This window comes from Lithobates pipiens, unplaced genomic scaffold, assembly GCF_037356315.1.
Source record: "Lithobates pipiens isolate NorthernLeopardFrog02 unplaced genomic scaffold, aLitPip1_a1.2 Scaffold_10, whole genome shotgun sequence".
NCBI classification, from domain to species: domain Eukaryota; kingdom Metazoa; phylum Chordata; class Amphibia; order Anura; family Ranidae; genus Lithobates; species Lithobates pipiens.
This window is the reverse complement of record NW_027507686.1, coordinates 82,691,460-82,710,559: the sequence shown is the minus strand read 5'-3', so window position 1 is coordinate 82,710,559 and position 19,100 is coordinate 82,691,460. Positions and strand designations below refer to the sequence as shown.

The 19,100-nt window shown below is 43.1% G+C and overlaps 1 protein-coding gene across 1 annotated transcript in view; it reads left to right on the top strand.

Moving 5' to 3' along the window:
* The first annotated feature begins 8,312 nt into the window (after window positions 1-8,312).
* The window catches only part of LOC143925538 (uncharacterized), a 35,250-nt gene continuing 24,462 nt past the window's right edge, over window positions 8,313-19,100 (top strand). Inside the window, exons 1-3 of the mRNA XM_077450020.1 lie at window positions 8,313-8,468; window positions 14,153-14,309; window positions 17,815-18,043. Of these exons, the coding sequence (XP_077306146.1) occupies window positions 8,368-8,468; window positions 14,153-14,309; window positions 17,815-18,043 (487 nt within the window). The 5' untranslated portion in view covers window positions 8,313-8,367. The remainder of the gene's footprint in view (window positions 8,469-14,152; window positions 14,310-17,814; window positions 18,044-19,100) is intronic.

Sequence of the window (19,100 nt, the reverse complement as noted above, 5' to 3'; positions counted from 1 at the left end):
GTAAGTGACTGTCTGACAATTCGAATTGCAGTGCAATCGATCCATCCCAAGTCCTCCACCACCTCTGCTTCTTACTGATCCTATCCCTACCCACCCACCATCACTTCTACCACAGAGGTGATGGGGGGATAGGGTAGGGATGAGATCAGTGGTGGTGGGGGATGAGATCAGTAAGAGGCAGAGGTGGTGGTGGGAGAGGATGGCACCACCACTGCTGCCACCCCCCAAGTACCACTGCTGCCTGCAACCCCTCCAAGTACACCACCGCTGTGACCCCCCCCCCCCCAAGTATCACCGCTGCCACCCCCCAAGTATTGTACACCACCACCACTACCACCCCCCAACTACCACCGCTGCCACCCCCCCAAGTACTGTACACCACCACTGCCACCCCCCCAAGTACACCACCACCACTGCCACCCCCCCAAGTTCCACCACTGCCACCCCCGCAAGTACCACCACTGCCACCCCCCTCAAGTACCACTGCTGCCACCCCTCAAGTACCACTGCTGCCACCCCCTCAAGTACCACTGCTGCCACCCCTGTCACAGTTACTTTGCTGAGTAACGAATTACTTTTCCAATGTAGTAACCGAGTTACTAATGCAATTATTTTTGTGAGAAGTAATTCCTAACTTAACTAATGACTTTTTTAAAGTAAGATGACCAACACTGCCGATAACACCAAATTTAACACACCTGCTCGCTATTCACACCTGAGACCTTGTAACACTGACGAGTCACATGACATCGGGGGAGGGAAAATGGCCAATTGGGGCCAATTTTGACATTTTAACTTAGGGGTGTACTCACTTTTGTTGCCAGTGGTTTAGACATTAATGGCTGTGTGTTGAGTTATTTTGAGGGGACAGAAAACTTATACTGTTATACAAGCTGTACACTCACTACTTTATATGTAGGAAAGTGTAATTTCTTCAGTGTTGTCACATGAAAAGTTATGATAAAATATTTGAGGGGTGCACTCACTTTTGTTAGATACTCATATATATATACAGTGGTGTGAAAAAGTGTTTGCCCCCTTCCTCATTTCTTGTTCCTTTGCATGTTTGTCACACTTAAGTGTTTCGGAACATCAAACCAATTTAAACAATAGTCAAGGACAACACAAGTAAACACAAAATGCAATTTGTAAATGAAGGTGTTTATTATTAAAGGTGAAAAAAAATCCAAACCATCATGGCCCTGTGTGAAAAAGTGATTGCCCCCCTTGTTAAAACATACTATAACTGTGGTTGTCCACACCTGAGTTCAATTTCTCTAGCCACACCCAGGCCTGATTATTGCCACACCTGTTCACAATCAAGGCATCACTTAAATAGGAGCTGCTTGACACAGTAAGGTCCACCAGAAGATCCTTAAAAGCTACACATCATGCCGAGACCCAAAGAAATTCAGGAACAATTGAGAAAGAAAGTAATTGAGCTCTATCAGTCTGGAAAGGGTTATAAAGCCATTTCCAAAGCTTTGGGAATCCAGCGAACCACAGTGAGAGCCATTATCCACAAATGGCGAAGACATGGAACAGTGGTGAACCTTCCCAGGAGTGTCCGACCACCCAAAATTACCCCAAGAGCGCAGTGACGACTCATCCAAGAGGTCACAAAAGACCCCACAACAACGTCCAAGGAACTGCAGGCCTCACTTGCCTCAGTTAAGGTCAGCGTTCATGCCTCCACCATCAGGAAAAGACTGGGCAAAAATGGCCTGCATGGCAGAGTTCCAAGGAGAAAACCACTGCTGAGCAAAAAGAACATCAAAGCTCGTCTCAATTTCTCCACAACACATCTTGATGATCCCCAAGACTTTTGGGACAACATTCTGTGGACCGATGAGACAAAAGTGGAACTCTTTGAAAGGTGTGTGTCCAAGTATATCTGGCGTAGAAGGAACACTGCATTTCATAAAAAGAACATTATACCAACAGTAAAATATGGTGGTGGTAGTGTGATGGTCTGGGGCTGTTTTGCTGCTTCAGGACCTGGAAGACTTGCCGTGATAAAAGGAACTATGAATTCTGCTGTCTACCAAGAGATCCTGAAGGAGAATGTCCGACCATCTGTTCGTGTACTCAAGCTGAAACGAACTTGGGTTCTGCAGCAGGACAATGATCCTAAACACACCAGCAAGTCCACCACCGAATGGCTGAAGAAAAACAAAATGAAGACTTTGGAGTGGCCTAGCCAAAGTCCTGACCTGAATCCTATTGAGATGTTGTGGTATGACCTTAAAAAGGCCGTTCATGCTCGAAAACCCTCTAATGTAACTGAATTAGGACAATTCTGCAAAGATGAGTGGGCCAAAATTCCTCCAGGACACTGTAAAAGCCTCATTGCACATTATCGCAAACGCTTGGTTGCAGTTGTTGCTGCTAAGGGTGGCCCAACCAGTTATTAGGTTTAGGGGGCAATCACTTTTTCACACAGGGCCATGATGGTTTGGATTTTTTTTCACCTTTAATAATAAACACCTTCATTTACAAATTGCATTTTGTGTTTACTTGTGTTGTCCTTGACTATTGTTTAAATTGGTTTGATGTTCCGAAACACTTAAGTGTGACAAACATGCAAAGGAACAGGAAATGAGGAAGGGGGCAAACACTTTTTCACACCACTGTATATATATATATATATATATATATATATATATATATATATATATATATCTCCTGTGCAGTCTTGCCAAGCTGGCCACTGCTGGAATGAAGATAGGCTGACACAAAATCTCCAGGGAGGGAGGGTGCACCTGTCAGTCCCTGGAGGGGATTTCCCCCTCCTTCTCCTCACTGACACTGACTTTATTTAGTCAAACGGCACTCTCATGTTCACGGCTCCCTAGCTTGCTCCCTCCCCTGCATCCTCATTGGCAGGAGGAGAGGGAGCCAATCAGGGGGAGCCAAATATAGGAGCCAATTATTAAGCATCAGAAGGGCAAAGGATTCTGGGACACGTAATCCCCGTACCAAGCGGCCCCATAGTCTTGTATCGGGGCAGAACTACAAAAGTCAGCATGTACTGGGAGCATAGGACGCAAAGACTCCATCTTGCTTGTCTGAGGGGATTCAGTCACCATGAGGCAGGAGAAGAGACTGCACCTAGGAGAGAGGTGTTGCCTCCCAGGTCAGTTTACCACTTCTCTACAGATATCCACGGCCATTTGGGGGTATCCAGCCTCAGAGGGGATCCCAAGTGCATATCCAGTTGCACTTGCACTAATGGCATGAGGCGTTCCACTGTGAGGTGACCAGTCTGGTTACCAGAAGACCCTGCCTGTTCCAGGATGTTTGTTTGGGCCTTGACCACAGGATTGGTGAGAGGACACTTGCCCATTTGCAGGAAACAAGGACACTGCACACAGACTAAGTTACTTCACTTCTGCACACACATTTGCCAGAACCTGGATCTCATTGATGCCCTGTTAAGCAGCCAAAGTGTCCGCCTTGCTATCGGGATACTGTCATATATCCCAGTTACACTTTACCAAGCAGCTAGCCGGAGATCCAAGGCCTCATTCTTATTCCAAGGGACTGGAGTTACCGGTGCCATTCGGGCACACACATATGCAGGGCTCTGTATTTCTAGTGTATGTGTGGGATAGTCTAACTTGGGAGTGAAGACACTGAATGTAGAACTGAGTACAGTGTTTGAAGTTGGGCCTATGCTGTCAGAGGACAGAAGAGAGAGGTCTAACATAAAAAAGGGTCAGTCTTCTGCTCTCCTCCTGCCTGGACTCATAAAGCTAAATTTAAGTAGTGGTGGCCAGTCTGATATAAAGTGTCATATTGTGATTTATTTGCCATTTCAGTGTTGCCTCTGCTCTTAGGGTCATTCACGGCTGCGGAATCCCCTGAGAGCAGCCTGATCATATTTCGAGCTATATTGCTCTTGATCTCAGTTATTGCTCTCCAGTTAATTCATTTGATAAATATACTGTTGCTGTCTGTTACTTTTCCGCAGAAACCTTACAGTAAAAAAGATTTCTGTGTTTCTATTATAATGCGTATGTTTTTATTGGTCCTTGCACTTACATTATTACTAGGTGTGCAAGAAGGGCTAAGACAGTTCTTGAGGTTGAGAGGCAGGGTAACGGATCGAACAAACCTAAGCTGTTCCTTCGGGGGTAGCAGCTAAAGATGTCTTAGCCCTTGTACACACGGTCGGAGAATCCGTCGGAATGTGTCCTATCGGACGGTTTTTTCGGATAATCCGACCGTGTGTGGTATGCATCGGAATGATTCAGTCGGAATATCCGTCGGACCAAATTTTCCAACTTGCTGTAAATATTTTCTGACAAACTGGTCCGATCAGACATACTCCGATCATGTGTAGAGAATTCCGATCGGACCAAGTGCCACGCATGCTCAGATCAAATTCCTACATCAAAGCTATTGGCTACTAGCCTGAACGTAGTCCCATCATAACGAAATTACGTCATCACGTTCTAAATGATCGGATTTTCCGACGACTTTGTCCGACCGTGTGTATGCAACAGTTTCGGACAAGATCCATCGGACAAAATCCGACGGATTTGGTTGTCGGAATCTCCGACCGTGTGTACAAGGGTTGAAATATAGTTGGGCTCATAAGTTTACATACCCTGGCAGAATTTATGATTTCTTGGCCATTTTTCAGAGAATAGGAATGATAACACAAGAACTTTCTTTCACTCGTGTTTAGTGTTTGGTTGAAGCCATTTATTATCAATCAACTGTGTTTACTCTTTTTAAATCATATTCACAAGAGAAACTACCCAAATGACACTGATCAAAAGTTTACACACCCCAGTTTTTAATACCGTATATTACCCCATTTAACATCAATGACAGCTTGAAGTATTTTGTGGTATTTGTGGATGAGGCTCTTTATCTTCTCAGATGGTAAAGCTGCCCATTCCTCTTGGCAAAAAGCCTCCAGTTCCTGTAAATTCTTGGGCTGTTTTGCATGAACTGCACTTTTGAGATCTCCCCAGAGTGGCTCAATGATAATGAGATCAGGAGACTGAGATGGCCGCTCAAGAACCTTCACTTTATTCTGCTGTAGCCAATGACAGGTCGACTTGGCCTTGTGTGTTTGGATTATGGTCATGTTGGAATGTTCAAGTACGTCCCATGTGGAGCTTCCTGGCTGATAAATGCAAATGTTCTTCCAGTATTTTTTGATAACATACTGTATAGTTCACGCATCCCCAAAACATCAGCGATCCAACTCCATGTTTCACAGTAGGAATGGTGTACATTTCATCATAAGCCTTATTGACTCCTCTCCAAATGTAGTGTTAATGGTTGTGGCCAAAAAGCTAAATTTTTGTCTCATCACTCCAAATGACTTTGTGCCAGAAGGTTTGAGGCTTGTCTCTGTGCTGTTTGGCGTATTGTAAGTGGGAAATTTTGTGACATTTGCGTAGTAATGGCTTTCTTCTGGCGACTCGACCATACAGCCCATCTTTCTTCTAGTTCCTCCTTATTGTGCATCTTGAAACAGCCACACCACATGTTTTCAGAGAGTGTTTTATTTCACCTTAAGTTATTTGTGGGTTTTTCTTTTCCTGGCAGTTGTGGCTGAAATTTTAGTTGGTCTACCTGACCGTGGTTTGGTTTCAACAGAACCCCTTATTTTCCACTTCTTGATTACAGTTTGAACACTGCTGATTGGCATTCTCAATTCCTTGGATATCTTTTTATATCCCTTTTCTGTTTTATACAATTCAACTCCCTTTTTCCGCAGATCCTTTGACAATTCTTTTTTTTTTCCCATGACTCAGAAACTAGAAATGTCAGTGCAGCACTGGACGAAAGATGCAGGGGTCTATCAGGAGTCCAGAAACTCATTGACCTTTTATACACACACACACACACACACACACACACACACTAATTACAAGCAAACCGTTCAATTTTTATTTTTTTTGTTATATTCTTATCTGATAAAGCGATGGGAGGGAGGCTGAGGGGATGTTTGATTTTGATGCATTTTGTAAACAAAATAAATATCTTAATAAAGAAATAAAGTTTAAAAAAAAAAATTACAAGCAAACAGATCACAGGTGAGGATGGTTACCTTTTTAATAGCCATTCAAAACCCTTTGTGTCAACTTGTGTGTATGTTATAAGACCAAAATCCCAAGGGTATGTAAACTTTTGAAAAAAGGAAGAAAAACTGCGCTAAGGTGAATTATAAAATATAAGAAATGGTCCCAAAGGTAAACTTTTGATCAGAGTCATCTGGGTGGTTTCTGTTATGATTATGATTTAAAAAAAAAGTTGATTGATAAAAAAATTGCTTCAGCCAAACACTAACCATGAGTGAAAGAAATGTTTTTGTGTTATCATTCATATTATCTGAAAAATGGCCAAGAAATCATAAATTCTGCCACGGAATGTAAATTTATGAGCATGACTGTACACGGAACACAAATTAAAAGCCACTTTATTTTGTTTGATAACAGCAAAAGTAGGTGTAGCGCAGTAAGTATACAATACAAAACAACATTTCATTACATTACAAATAGGTGTGAAAGCTGTACACCACATTAAAAAGACTTCTAACTTCAGCTTGTTCAATTAAGCTTTGGCAAAAAATGGAAGCTAATTTGCTACCATGCAAAGCTGCACCAAATTTTGTACTATCCAACTTTAGTAAAGATGCAAAAGCAGGTTGGTTTAGCTTAGAAGGTCAGACAGGGGCAGACTGAGACTCTGGGGACCCACTGGAGAAAGTTAGGTCTGGGGGCCCTCCTCAGATTTCTTCAGCATGACATAACTGTAGTCTTCTACAGATTATCTGGGAGAGAGGAGGCCAGTTTAAGATTTGTCAGTGTTTCTTGATGATTCTCTTAATAGATGCATAGCTAACTTTGAACTGGGTAATGAAAAGAGTCATTAATCTCATTCTTGGTGGATGTAGCTGACCCTTCGTTCAACAGATATAGTTGCCGATATCTATTCTTTGCTGTAGTGATGGAACTCAATGCGTATCCCTTCTTACAGAACCTTTGAATCAATACAGTAATGCCTTCAATTACAAGCATAATTCATTCCAGAAGAATGCTTGTAATTTAAAGCACTCATATATCAAAGCAAGTTTGCCCATAGGAAATAATGTAAACTTAGATAATCCATTCCACAGCCACTGCTTGTCTATGCAGTACCACATGTGGCCAGAAGTGCGGGGGGCACCGGCGACACCCGGAAACACTCAGACGCTCAGAGACCACTCTGAAACACTCAAGTTGCTCGCAGACACTCGGGAAAAGGAGTGTTTCTGAGGGGCTCTGAATGTCTCAGAGCGGCTTCAAGTGTCTCTGAGCGTCACTGGGGCCCCCGCACCTCTGGCCAAATGCGGTACTGCATACCTTAGAGGCTTGCAAAACAATGATCGTGAATCGAGACGGAATTTAAAATAAAAAAGCGCTTATTGTGAAATGCGCGTAAACCATGTTACTCGCAATCCGAGGTTCCACTGTATTTGGCTTTGTGTGTCATAGTCTGCCAGAGTGGAACAATTACAGTGTAATCTACAGAACTGTCTATATGGTATATTATTTTTCCAGCTTGGTAAATGGCAACTGGCTTGATGTAAGTATGAATGGCTTTGTACAGTCTGGAGCACTTCCCGTTCATCTATAGTCCAACTGTGCCGCATATGAGTGTGCTGACATAGGTCGATTAATTCCTTGTACACCATTTACACAATCGTAAATGGTTTGTATCTTCCCTGTAAACCGATACATCTGGAAGAGAGCTTTTTTTTTTTTTGGACTTGCTGGCTGGATCACTTGATCAAAAATAAAATAAAGGACACCGAAAAAAGAAAACAAATGCACCCCTCACATCTAATGATTCATAAGCTGCATTATAATAAATGTTTGCTTTTGCGTAGGGTATAATCAGTGGTTAATTTCTCCCTAGTAGTCACCAATCCTTGTACCTGAATAACTGATAATACTTGAGCTGCACTCAACAGCTCTTCTTCCTATTCTTGCCTGGCAGCACAAATTCATCTTGTCATCAGAATTTCTATATGTGGGGCTTGTAGTAGCCATTTGTATGGTACATTCAAATGTGACATCTGCATCATCATGAGATATTTCACTTTAATGAAGAATCTACCAGGCTAGGGTGGCGATGATGTCATGTAGAATCCCTGGGACGTTTTCCACTTTTTCCTGTAAATGTGTTGGTCTGTGTAATGTACTTATGTTTGCCCTTAGAGTGACAGGAACAGAAGGAAGATGACAAGATTTAACAAAGTCTTAATCCTCCTGAAGCTAAGAGATTCTTAGAGATTTGTAACTACACATTGCATGGTGGAAGGAAACAAACGATAAGCAGAAGCCAGAAACGTATGCATCAATGGAAACAGGCCGATCATTCGCTTCACTATTTCCAATATCTCAAAATCAGATCATCCTACCACGTTCACAACAGGTCCTAAGAAGGCAGGAGCAGATGAGGTAAGAGTAATTATGAGAATTAATTACATCATACTGATACTGTCCATAGATGGGTAGATTTACTACTGATACTACTACAAGGCAGTGAACAACATGCCTCTTATTATGTTGTACCCAAAACTTTGCATTAACTTGTCAATATGCATTTAAAGTAGAACTCTAGCCAAAGGTTTTATTTTAGTTTTTAAGTGAAGAAGAACCTCTCAATAGGTACGCTTATTCCAATAACAACTCTCAAAGGTGGGGTTTCCTTTTATTTTGAGAAGATTTTTTTTTTTACATACGTCTGTAAAACAGGAATTCACTTTCTTTTTATGCATTATCCTGTACTAAGCTTATCATAGTCCTTTCTTTTCATCTAAAAACAATTGACTGCTATCTGTGATACCTTTCTTATTTGCACTAACATTACAATTTTCAGGACAAGCTTTCAGGGTCCAAAGTCTTTTCTAAGGTCCAAACAGTAGAAAGTTTGTCCTGAAAATCTGAATGTTAGTGCAGATAAAAAAAAATATAAGTGACAGTACTCAATTGTTTGTGTTGCAAATGCACTAATACGGCTACAATCATCTCAAGCATGTGGTCATATGAAGTGTGGATGTTTAAATGAAAGCGGGAGTAAACTTGTTGATTTTTTTTCCTACACCTTTAAGGGAAAAGGCATAATGAGCTAGTATGCACCACATACTAGCTTATTATGAAATACTTACCTTAGAATGCCGTGGGAGCTGACATGCTCCCTCGCATGTCATCTGGGTATCGCGGCTCCGGTGCTGTGAGTGGCCGGAGCCACGATGTCGTCACTCCCGCACATGCACGTTGGAGTTTTCTTCCCGGCAGGGTCTGGCATCTGCCGGACTTTCATCAGAGAATCCCCTGTGCGCATGCGCTGCTGAAGTCAGAGGCTCATTGCGAGGGGAATATCTCCTAAACCATAAAGGTTTACCCGGGCTTACCTGTAGGTCAAAGTTAAAAATATGACTATACAACCGCTTTAAGTTTAAGATTTAAAACGTTTTAGGGAAACACATATGACTTATATTTTTATATTCTTATATTTTTTTTCTTTGAAAAGAAGAAAATATACCAGATGTTATTAAAGCAGTATTAAACCCAAAAGCAAACATTTGTTATAATGCAGGTTACCATTTCTTAGATGGTATGGCATTGGTGGCATTCATTTTCTTTTTAGGCATTCTTTCTGCTATCTTCATCTGGTGATCCAGCTAGTAAGTCTGTTGTGTTTCAATTGAACAAGCTCACCAGCAGAATTCATCTACAGACACAAGACAAACCATTTAGGCTGGGTTCATACTAGTGAGAATAGGATGCGGGTTTCCCCGCATCGAATTCACACAGCAGGAGATTGTGAACGGCTCTCTATAGAACCAGTTCATATATCCCCGCAATGGCTCTGGTGCGATTTTCACAAGAGCCCTGTGCATCTTTTGGCCATTTCCGGTCCGAATTCAGCAAAAAATTCAGACTGAAATTGGACCTGAAAAGGTGAACGAGGATGCTCACATGTGAACCCAGCCTTAACTCCAGACTGACAATACTGTTGTCCAAAGGTACCGCCTCTGCTCCTTCATCCAGAATGGGGGCACTCTAATACATGAGACGTGTTACTAGTCAGATTACCAGGTGTAAATAGAGGGAAAGAAAGCCTAAGAAAAAAAAACTGATGCAGCCACCAAATCTAATGGCTGGTAAGCTGTAATATAATACATTTTTAGTTTTGGGTTATATTGCTTTAAATAGCTGAATGACTGGGACACGGGATGAGATTTAGATCAGACCAATTCACTTGGTGCAAGATTTTAAAAACTTTAGTGATATCACCAGATCGTCTGTGTTTCAAGTTGTGGTGACAGCCAGCAGTCACCCCCATGTTACTCTGCAGCCCTCTCAGTTCCCCCTCAGAGTTCTGTTAGCCTATGTCAATGTCCATTAGACGGTATTTCTTCACATCTACACTTTATGAAGTAATTGCGGGAAACACATATGTGCCAGCACCTTCTTGCAATCTGAGCTGCTTAGATCTCAGTACTTAGACTTCTAATCTAGCAAATTGCTGGCTCTTCAAAATCATTCACAGGCATTATTACATCAGGGATGCTGTAGGGTATCTTCTTTGCTATTGTTTTCTTATCAGGTAAAAACGTATTATCAAACGTAATAATTAGCAGCAGGGTCGCCATCAGGGGGGTACAACCATCACAACTGTAAAGGGGCCCGGGGCCCGCCCGGGCCAGGAGAAGGCAGGATGGGTGAAGGGGAGCCGTGCTGTGCATTACAGAAACGATTTTACAGCTTCTGTTCTTGTGTCACTGAGCTCAGACATCGAGCTCCTTACTGCCACCTCTGGTTACTATGTGTATGTGCACCCCTCGTGTGATTTGTACTGTGCTTCTCAGCAACATGTCAGCTTTGTGAAAATGGGCTGGGATTAGGTAGGAAGACCTTCTTTACAAGTAGGGGCTGTGAGGGAAAAGGAAGGGCTGTTTGTGTCCAGGGAGGAGGCCAGAGCCTTGTGTGTTTTACAGGTTTGTGTATGTGAGGGGCTGCCATATAAACAGGTTTGTGTATGTGAGGGGCTGCAATATATACAGGTGTGTGTGTGTGTGTGTGGTGGGGGCCTGGCATATATACAGGTGTGTGGGGGCTGACATATATACAGGTGTGTGGGGAGGGGTGCTGACATATATACAGGTGTGTGGGGGGGGCTGACATATATACAGGTGTGTGTGGGACGTTGACATATATACAGGTGTGTGTGGGGCGCTGACACATATACAGGTGTGTGTGTGTGGGGGCTAACATATATACAGGTGTGTGGGGGGGCTGAGTGCCTACAGGTGAGGTGGCCGATGTACCGTGGACTTGCCCAGGAGCCTCAGTATGATGGCCCATGGGCAAGCCCTGGGGAATGTTGGTGGTCAGGCTCACGGGGAGGGGGGCCCAGGCCTAAAGCTGTGTAAGGGGCCCAAACATTTCTGATGGCTGCCCAGATTAGCAGTGTCAAATCATACCTGGACTGCCCCCTTCCAGGTCACCCAAGCCATGATCCAATGTAGTCTTGGCACTGATAAATTAACCAGTGGTCTAAATTAGCCCAGTTCTCCATGGCGGACTTCTCTCATCAAGGCAGATCTAGAAGAATGTGCTTGCTGGGGCTTGAGGCTTCCTACCTTCCAGTATGCCATGTGAAAAGACATTTTACAGTGGGTAGCGCCATCATAACAACTCACTTGCCATCTCAAATTGTTCATTGCAAATGTGGAAAGACTAACTTCATTAGGAAATTTACAAACAAAACGTTACCTTGTAAATATTCACGTTGTTATCCACCTCGCGCCCACCCTATAGCCGAATGACGGCCGTAGAGCAGGCGCGTTCGTCCGGGTGGCCGTCCCTGGACGTCCTAATGTTTACTTCCGCAATGCGCACCGCCGCGGGCGCGCATTGCAGAAGTTCTGTGTTCGCCGTGTCCCCCGGGGACAGGCAAACACAGATCGCTGTAAACGGCCAATCACAGCGGCCGTTTACAGCGTGATCGGCGTGTCCAATGGGAGATGATCTCATATGTAAACATATGAGATCATCTCGCAGCGCTGCTCTCCCTCCTCACACAGACAGTGTGAGAGGGGAGAGATGAATGGCTGCAGCGGCAGCCGTTCTGCCTCAAGTTAAAAAAAAAAAAGTGCCATCCTCCCCCAGCAGTGCCATCCTCCCCCAGCAGTGCCATCCTCCCCCAGCAATGCCATCCGCCCCAGTGCCATCCGCCCCAGTGCTACCTGCCCCAGTGCTACCTGCCCCAGTGCCACCTGTTGTCAGTGCCATTTGTCCCCAGTGCCATCTGTCATCAGTGCCACGTATAAGTGCCATCTGTCATCAGTGCCACGTGTCATCAGTGCCACATAGTGCCATCTGTCATCAGTGCCACGTATTAGTACCATCTGTCATCAGTGCCATGTATCAGTGCCATTTGTCATCAGTGCCACCTGTCAGTGTCACGTGCCATCTGTTGTCAGTGTCACGTGTCATCAATGCCACTTATCAGTGCCATCTGTCATCAGTGTCACGCGTCATCGGTGCCACGTATTAGTGCCATCTGTCATCAGTGCCACGTATTAGTGCCACGTGTCTTCAGTGCCACATATTAGTGCCACGTGTCATCAGTGCCACATATTAGTGCCATCTGTCATCAGTGCCACATATTAGTGCCATCTGTCATCAGTGCCACATGTCATCAGTGCCACGTATAAGTGTCATCATTGCCATGTTTCAGTGCCATCTGTCATCAGTGTCACGTGTCATTGTCCTGGTGCTTCAAAAGTGTAATAAATAGTCAACAAGTTAGATGTGTAATTTATGTTCCTAGAACACATGATGGCGCTACCTGCATGTTGGGTCTCTCTATGTGGCCAGGCTGTGAAAAAGTCCCACACATGTGGTATTGTAATACTCAGGAGGAGTAGCAGAATTTTTTGGGGGGTGTCATTTGTGGTATACACATGCCACGTGAGAGAAATAACCTATTACAATGACAATTTTGTGGAGAAAAAAAAAATGAAAAATCTTAATTTTGCAAAGAATTGTGGGAAAAAAATGACAACATCAAAAAGCTCACTATGCCTCTTACTAAATACCTTGGAATGTCTACTTTCCAAAAAGGGGTCATTTGGGGGGTATTTGTACTTTCCTGACTTGTTCGGGTCACAAGAAGCGAGATAGGCCACCAGTACATCAGATGTGATTAATTTTGTGCGATTCGCACCACAGCTTGTAGACTCTCTAACTTTCACAAAGACCAAATAATATCCACTAATTTGGGTTATTTTTACCAAAGATATGTAGCAGTATAAATTGTGGCCAAAATTTATGAAGAAAAAATAATAATTTGCATAATTCTGTCACAGAAACAAAGAAATATGCGTTTTTTTTCAAAATTTTCAGTCTTTTTTCATTTATAGAGCAAAAAATAAAAACCCCAGAGGTGATCAAATACCACCAAAAGAAAGCTCTATTTGTGGGGAAAAAAAGGACAAAAAATTAATTTGAGTGCAGTGTCGCATGACTGAGTAATTGTCATTCAAATTGTGAGAGCACCGAAAGCTGAAAATTGGTCTGGGCAGGAAGGGTGTTTAAGTGCCCAGTAAGCAAGTGGTTAAAATGTGTGACTTTGGTGAGGATTACAAAATGTTCACTTATCTTTATCTGACAAATGTCGAGTGAATAAGTGGATAATATTGGTCACTTAAATGCATGCGCTTATTTTACAAAAAAAAAAAAAGGAATGAGTAGTGTGAGACACAATGAAGGTTATTTACGAAAGGTAAATCCACTTTGCTCTGAAAGTGCACTTGGATGTGAAGTCACTCTAAATCCAAGGGGTAGATCTGAAATGAGTGGAAGCTCTGCTAATTTTATCAACCAATCATGTGCAAGCTAAATGCTGTTTTTTTATTTTCCTTGCATGTCCCCCTGGGATCTACAGCGACTTTACTTTCAAGTGCATTTGCAGTGCAAAGTGGATTTTCCTTTAGTAAATAACCCCCATACTGAGCAGTATAGGGACATGCACAGGGTACTATAGAGACAGACATGTATTTTGTCACTGTACTGAGTTTGCACTAACTAAGCAAGTTTATGTATCCCATTCATTTTGTGTGGTTGCACAGGAAGAAAGAAGTACAACTACAAAATCAACTACAATGTATCTGTCAGAGACAAAGTGATGCCCATAGAAGGAATCAGGATTTGCTAAGGGATTTCAAAAGGATTGAGCAAGAGTTGTGTCTACTAACTGCAAAGTCTGACAGCTTCAGGAGAAAACAGGTTTATTTTACTGTTAATATTATACTGGGATTGCTGAAGATAAATTATACTATGTGCTTTACTTTTGATCAGATAGAACTATGAGAACTATTATGTGGAAAGCGTGTCAATTTTCTAAGCAAAACAACTGGCTTAAAGTGGGGTACCCCCTAAAAAAAAAAATTAAAAGTCAGCAGCTACAAATACTGCAGCTGCTGGCTTTTAATAATCGGACACTTACCTGCCCCAGGGTCCAGCGATGCGGGGGAACGAAGCCCCCCCCTCGCTCCCCGCTCCGCTCGCGGCGCCGTCATGCATACTGTGGGCACCCGGCTGTGGCTTCACAGCCGGGCACCCACTGCGCATGCGCGAGCGGCGCAGGGTGCCGTGATACGCCGTACAGTCACCTGGGACACATGACAGGTCCCAGGTGAATGTGCGGCGCGAGGGGAAGTGATGTCACCAGCCCGGGCAATGAGGAAGGCAGATTACGAGGGACCCCCTAGCAACCGGTATTTAGAGGTGAGTAAAATTTTTTTTTTTGCCAATTATTCTTTTTTTTTTTTTACGAACTTTAAGCAGTTTTAATTTTTTGGTGGCAACACCACTTTAAATCTGGAGAATGAAGCATTACAAAAAAAAAAAAATATTAACTTAGTGTACCCATCTGCATTAAAGAGAATGTATAATTTTTTTTTCTACATATTTTATTTTTTATTGGTTTTTACTTTAGAGCCAGCAGGTGGATCTCTAGTCTAATTTTTATATTTAGCATTGTATCCTTTCTGATGCAATGCTGAAAGGAGCCAGTTGTTTACAGAATTCAGTGTACTGCTTGCTCCTGCAGAAACCGCTGCAAATTTGCCCAGGTTTTTCCCCAGCAGATTACCCCACAGCCAAGCACACAAACACAGTCACTCCTCCTCAATAACCAGTCTAGGATGTTCTTTTTACAGCTTTTACTTTTGTAGTAGCTAGGATTGAGGGAATTAAGTGGGTTACTCCAAAAACAGAACTAGGTACAGATTGAGGACAATAAACACCTTTCTTAAAATCTGAAGTAGACACTATTGCTTATAGCCAACTGTGGACTTAGATTTGTAGTGGAAACAGTTAAATGCAGACTTATCCTTCTAGAGCACTAAGAGCAGAGTCCCTTCACAAGGAATCAGATAGATAGACTAAGCTCTTCAGGACACGAGCCGATGTCCCCTTCGAACAGACACACAACTGACTCTCTAGCACAAGATTTTTGGCAGCAGCCCAAAAGTATCTAAGATCTTCCACAACTGTCTGCATTTCCAAAATGTCCAGGGACAGTTGGTTGCCTCCTTCCAACTTCCAAGCGACACCTTTCTCCAGAGTTACCAGATTAGATACTTAGCAAAAGGCCCCTCAGTCAGCGCTCTGTAGTACCTGAGGCCTCACAAACAGCAAGCATATGCCAGAACTGCCCTAAAGGGCAGCAACCCTCCAGGCTGGACTGATCCTCTGCAGAACAAGACCCAAAAGCTCAGTGTCTCAGAATATTTGTTCAGAATCCTAGCAGCCTTAAGGGCCCTATTCCTTGAGATTGGCAAGGGCTGTATAAATGTTCATATAAATACTGCCATTTGCATTTCCCAACACCTATGTTCCAGAGAATTCTACAGCTCTCTCTGAAGCAGAGGGGGCAGTCAAACCAGCAGTTGAAACACTGAACCAACCTAATTAATTAAAATTGGCTGCACTGGTTACAATGTGTACAGCCAAATTTAGCTAACACAACAATGCAGCCACACAGGGCCATCTTAACAGCATTATGAGCCCCTGGGAAAATTAATGCACTGGGGCCCCTACAAGCCTGTGCCAATTTTTGCACCTACTCTCAAGAATTAAAGTATAATTCCTCACTGTGCCAACATTGCAGCCTCACTGTGCCAACATTGTAGTCTCACTGTGCCAACATTGCAGCCTCACCATGCCCAGCATTGCAGCCCCACTGTGCCCCCATTGCAGCCTCACCAAGGTGGATGAACAGAGAGGGTGGCCGGATCATGAATGGAGGAAGAAGAGAGCCGAGTGGGGGATCACAGAGCGGATAGCTGCTGTTACAGCCTACATTGAAGTTGCCTCCGCTCTGCTTGCTGTCACACACAGCCCTGACTCCTCCTGACCCCTCACTTGTGATAGACAGAACACATCCCAGCAATGGACCTGCGTTCTGTCTATCACAGGCGCGGGGTCAGGAGGAGGCAGGGCTGTGTGACGGCGAGCAGAGCAGAGGCAATTCCAATAGCTTCGCTCTAGATCCGACCGGCCCTGTTGGGGCCCCATGTGAATCTGGGGCCCCTGTGCCCAGGTGTGCCCGCTCAGTAAGACGGCCCTGTAGCCACACTGGTTACAGTGAGGCAAACTAAATTTACCTAACAAAAACACACACTGAACACAGGGAGCCAGCACTAAATCTAACTAATCCTGACACCTATCTAGGAAGGTGCTACATTAGTAAATCATCAGTGCAGTAACACTGAACTAATCCTTTATCAAGTGGCCCAGTACTAGGTTTTGATAAAACACAAAGAGCTTCAAAGTAAACAAAATTTAATGTGCAGGTTATTTTGCTAACTCTTAATGCTCTGTGAATCAAGTAGTAAATCTGTGTCAACTAGTAAATCAGTGGTGCCCAACTTAAAAAGGCTCAAAGGCCACACCTAAATCAACCATTTTTTTTTTTTATCTCAGAGCAGAGGCAGCATAAATACCCCTTTTATTGGTGTCATTGCCAGCAATAATAACTCCTTCCTTTCTGTCGACAGTGGCAGAAATAATAAATCCCCTTCATTGGTGAGTGTCAGTGTCAGTAACAAGAATACCCTGTACACACGGTTGGATTTTCCGACAGAAAAGGTCCGATTGGATTATGTTATCGGAAAATCCGATCGTGTGTGGGCTCTATCGGACTTTTTCCGTCGGAAATACCGACGGAAATTGTATGAGAGCTAGGTCTAAAATTTTCAAACAACAAAATCCAATCAGACTTTTTCCGATCGTTTGTAGAGAATTCTGACGGACAAAGTGACACGCATGCTTACATTAAATTACGAGACCAAAGCTAGTGGCTACTATCCTCTATGTAGTCCTGTCGTACGCAACCAACGTCACCACGTTCCGAACAATCGGATTTTCCGACAACTTTGTCCGACCGTGTGTATGCAAGACAAGTTTGCCACAAAATCCGTTGGAGAAAATCTGATGGATTTTGTTGTCGGAATGTCCGACCGTGTGTACAAGGCAGAACTTCCCCTTCACTGGTGTCTCTAGCAGCAAAAAATATCCCTATTCATTGGTGTAATAATTAGAGCAGAAACCTGTATAAAAGCACCATTACCAAATCATAATTTTATAGTCAGCATTCATTGTTGGGTATATTGGGGAGAATGTCTGAGTACTATAATGGAGTATCTATGGTATTTTCTATTGTGCCTTTTATTTGATTCATACATTTTTTAAACTGTTATTTTTATGTTTTTTTTCTTTTCTATAGGAGAAGTACAAGAAGCAAATGCATCCCTTTACACCAGAACAGTCAAAATGTGCTGCACCCAACAGTATCGCAAGTACCATGGGTCACAATTACAGTAAACAGTTTAATGATTTTTCAGCAAATTACAGCAATCTTTGTGAACCCTGCCACTTTTCAGCAACTGTTGGTCATGTAGGTCAGCCTCCAATACATTCTAGTCTCTATCCAAATCAGCAGCTAGGACTACAAGGTAATGTTTTCTGCAGTCTGTTGAATGATAATAATAAATTGGTTTACTGTATTTTTTGTAAAATCTGCAACCAGAATCCCATGAAACGTGTATTTAAAAAAATCCATAGAATAAAAATACCTCTAATCCTCACAAATTGATTTTCACAGGCCATAAATAACAATTGTATCCACTATCCCAAAAGCGTTACATTTGTTCTTGATGCAGCACAGAGAAAAGTTATCTGTGGCACACCTAAAGTTAACAAAAACCTAATGCTTTGAACTAATCGCTAAACTGAGCCATTAACAGTTTAGAAAAGCAGTGATAGATCTTCTTCTCCATACACATATTGGGAGTCACCAGGGCATGTCCTGGTACTTACCCTGACTTATACAGTGTAATGGATGGTGCATGCATAAATGTGGAAGAAATACTTTTATAATAGCTGGTCTGGAGGTGGACCAAAGAGTTTGAGGGGGAAGATATGGCATCTTAAAAAAATGGTGATACTTGTTACATGCAATATCTAACCATATGGGTGGTATGAACTCGTTCACACACGAAGTGGCCTGTGAAGAGTGATCCATGTTGGCAGGTTGTGAGGAGATGTTATGTCGCTTACTCATTGCCCGATTTATCCCTGTAAATGTTCCACTAACGAGCTGAAATTGGTTGCATTATACACAGTTGTGGGGCAATTGAGGGGTGACCCCATAGACTTGCATTGGTTGAGTGCAGTGGTGGGAACTTGACATGCTGTTTCATTTTTTTGCAAACTACATCATCCCAGCTGCAGCAAGTGTACAGTCCTGAAAGACTGAATGCCCAGGTTCAGATGGGCGGTTTACAGGAGGTAAAACCATGGTTGAGCCACCTGGTTTTTACTGTCCCCTAGCTGCATGTGTGAACGAAGCCTTAAAGTGTTTTGAATGCCTAAACTTTTTTTTACCTTAATGCATTCCTTGCATTAAGGTAAACATTTTTTTAGGTGTCAGCTCCCCCCCCCCCCCCACTCCCTGTTTTAATTAGATCCAGAGCCCTAATTCGATCCAGCACATCTGCAAATCTTCTCTCC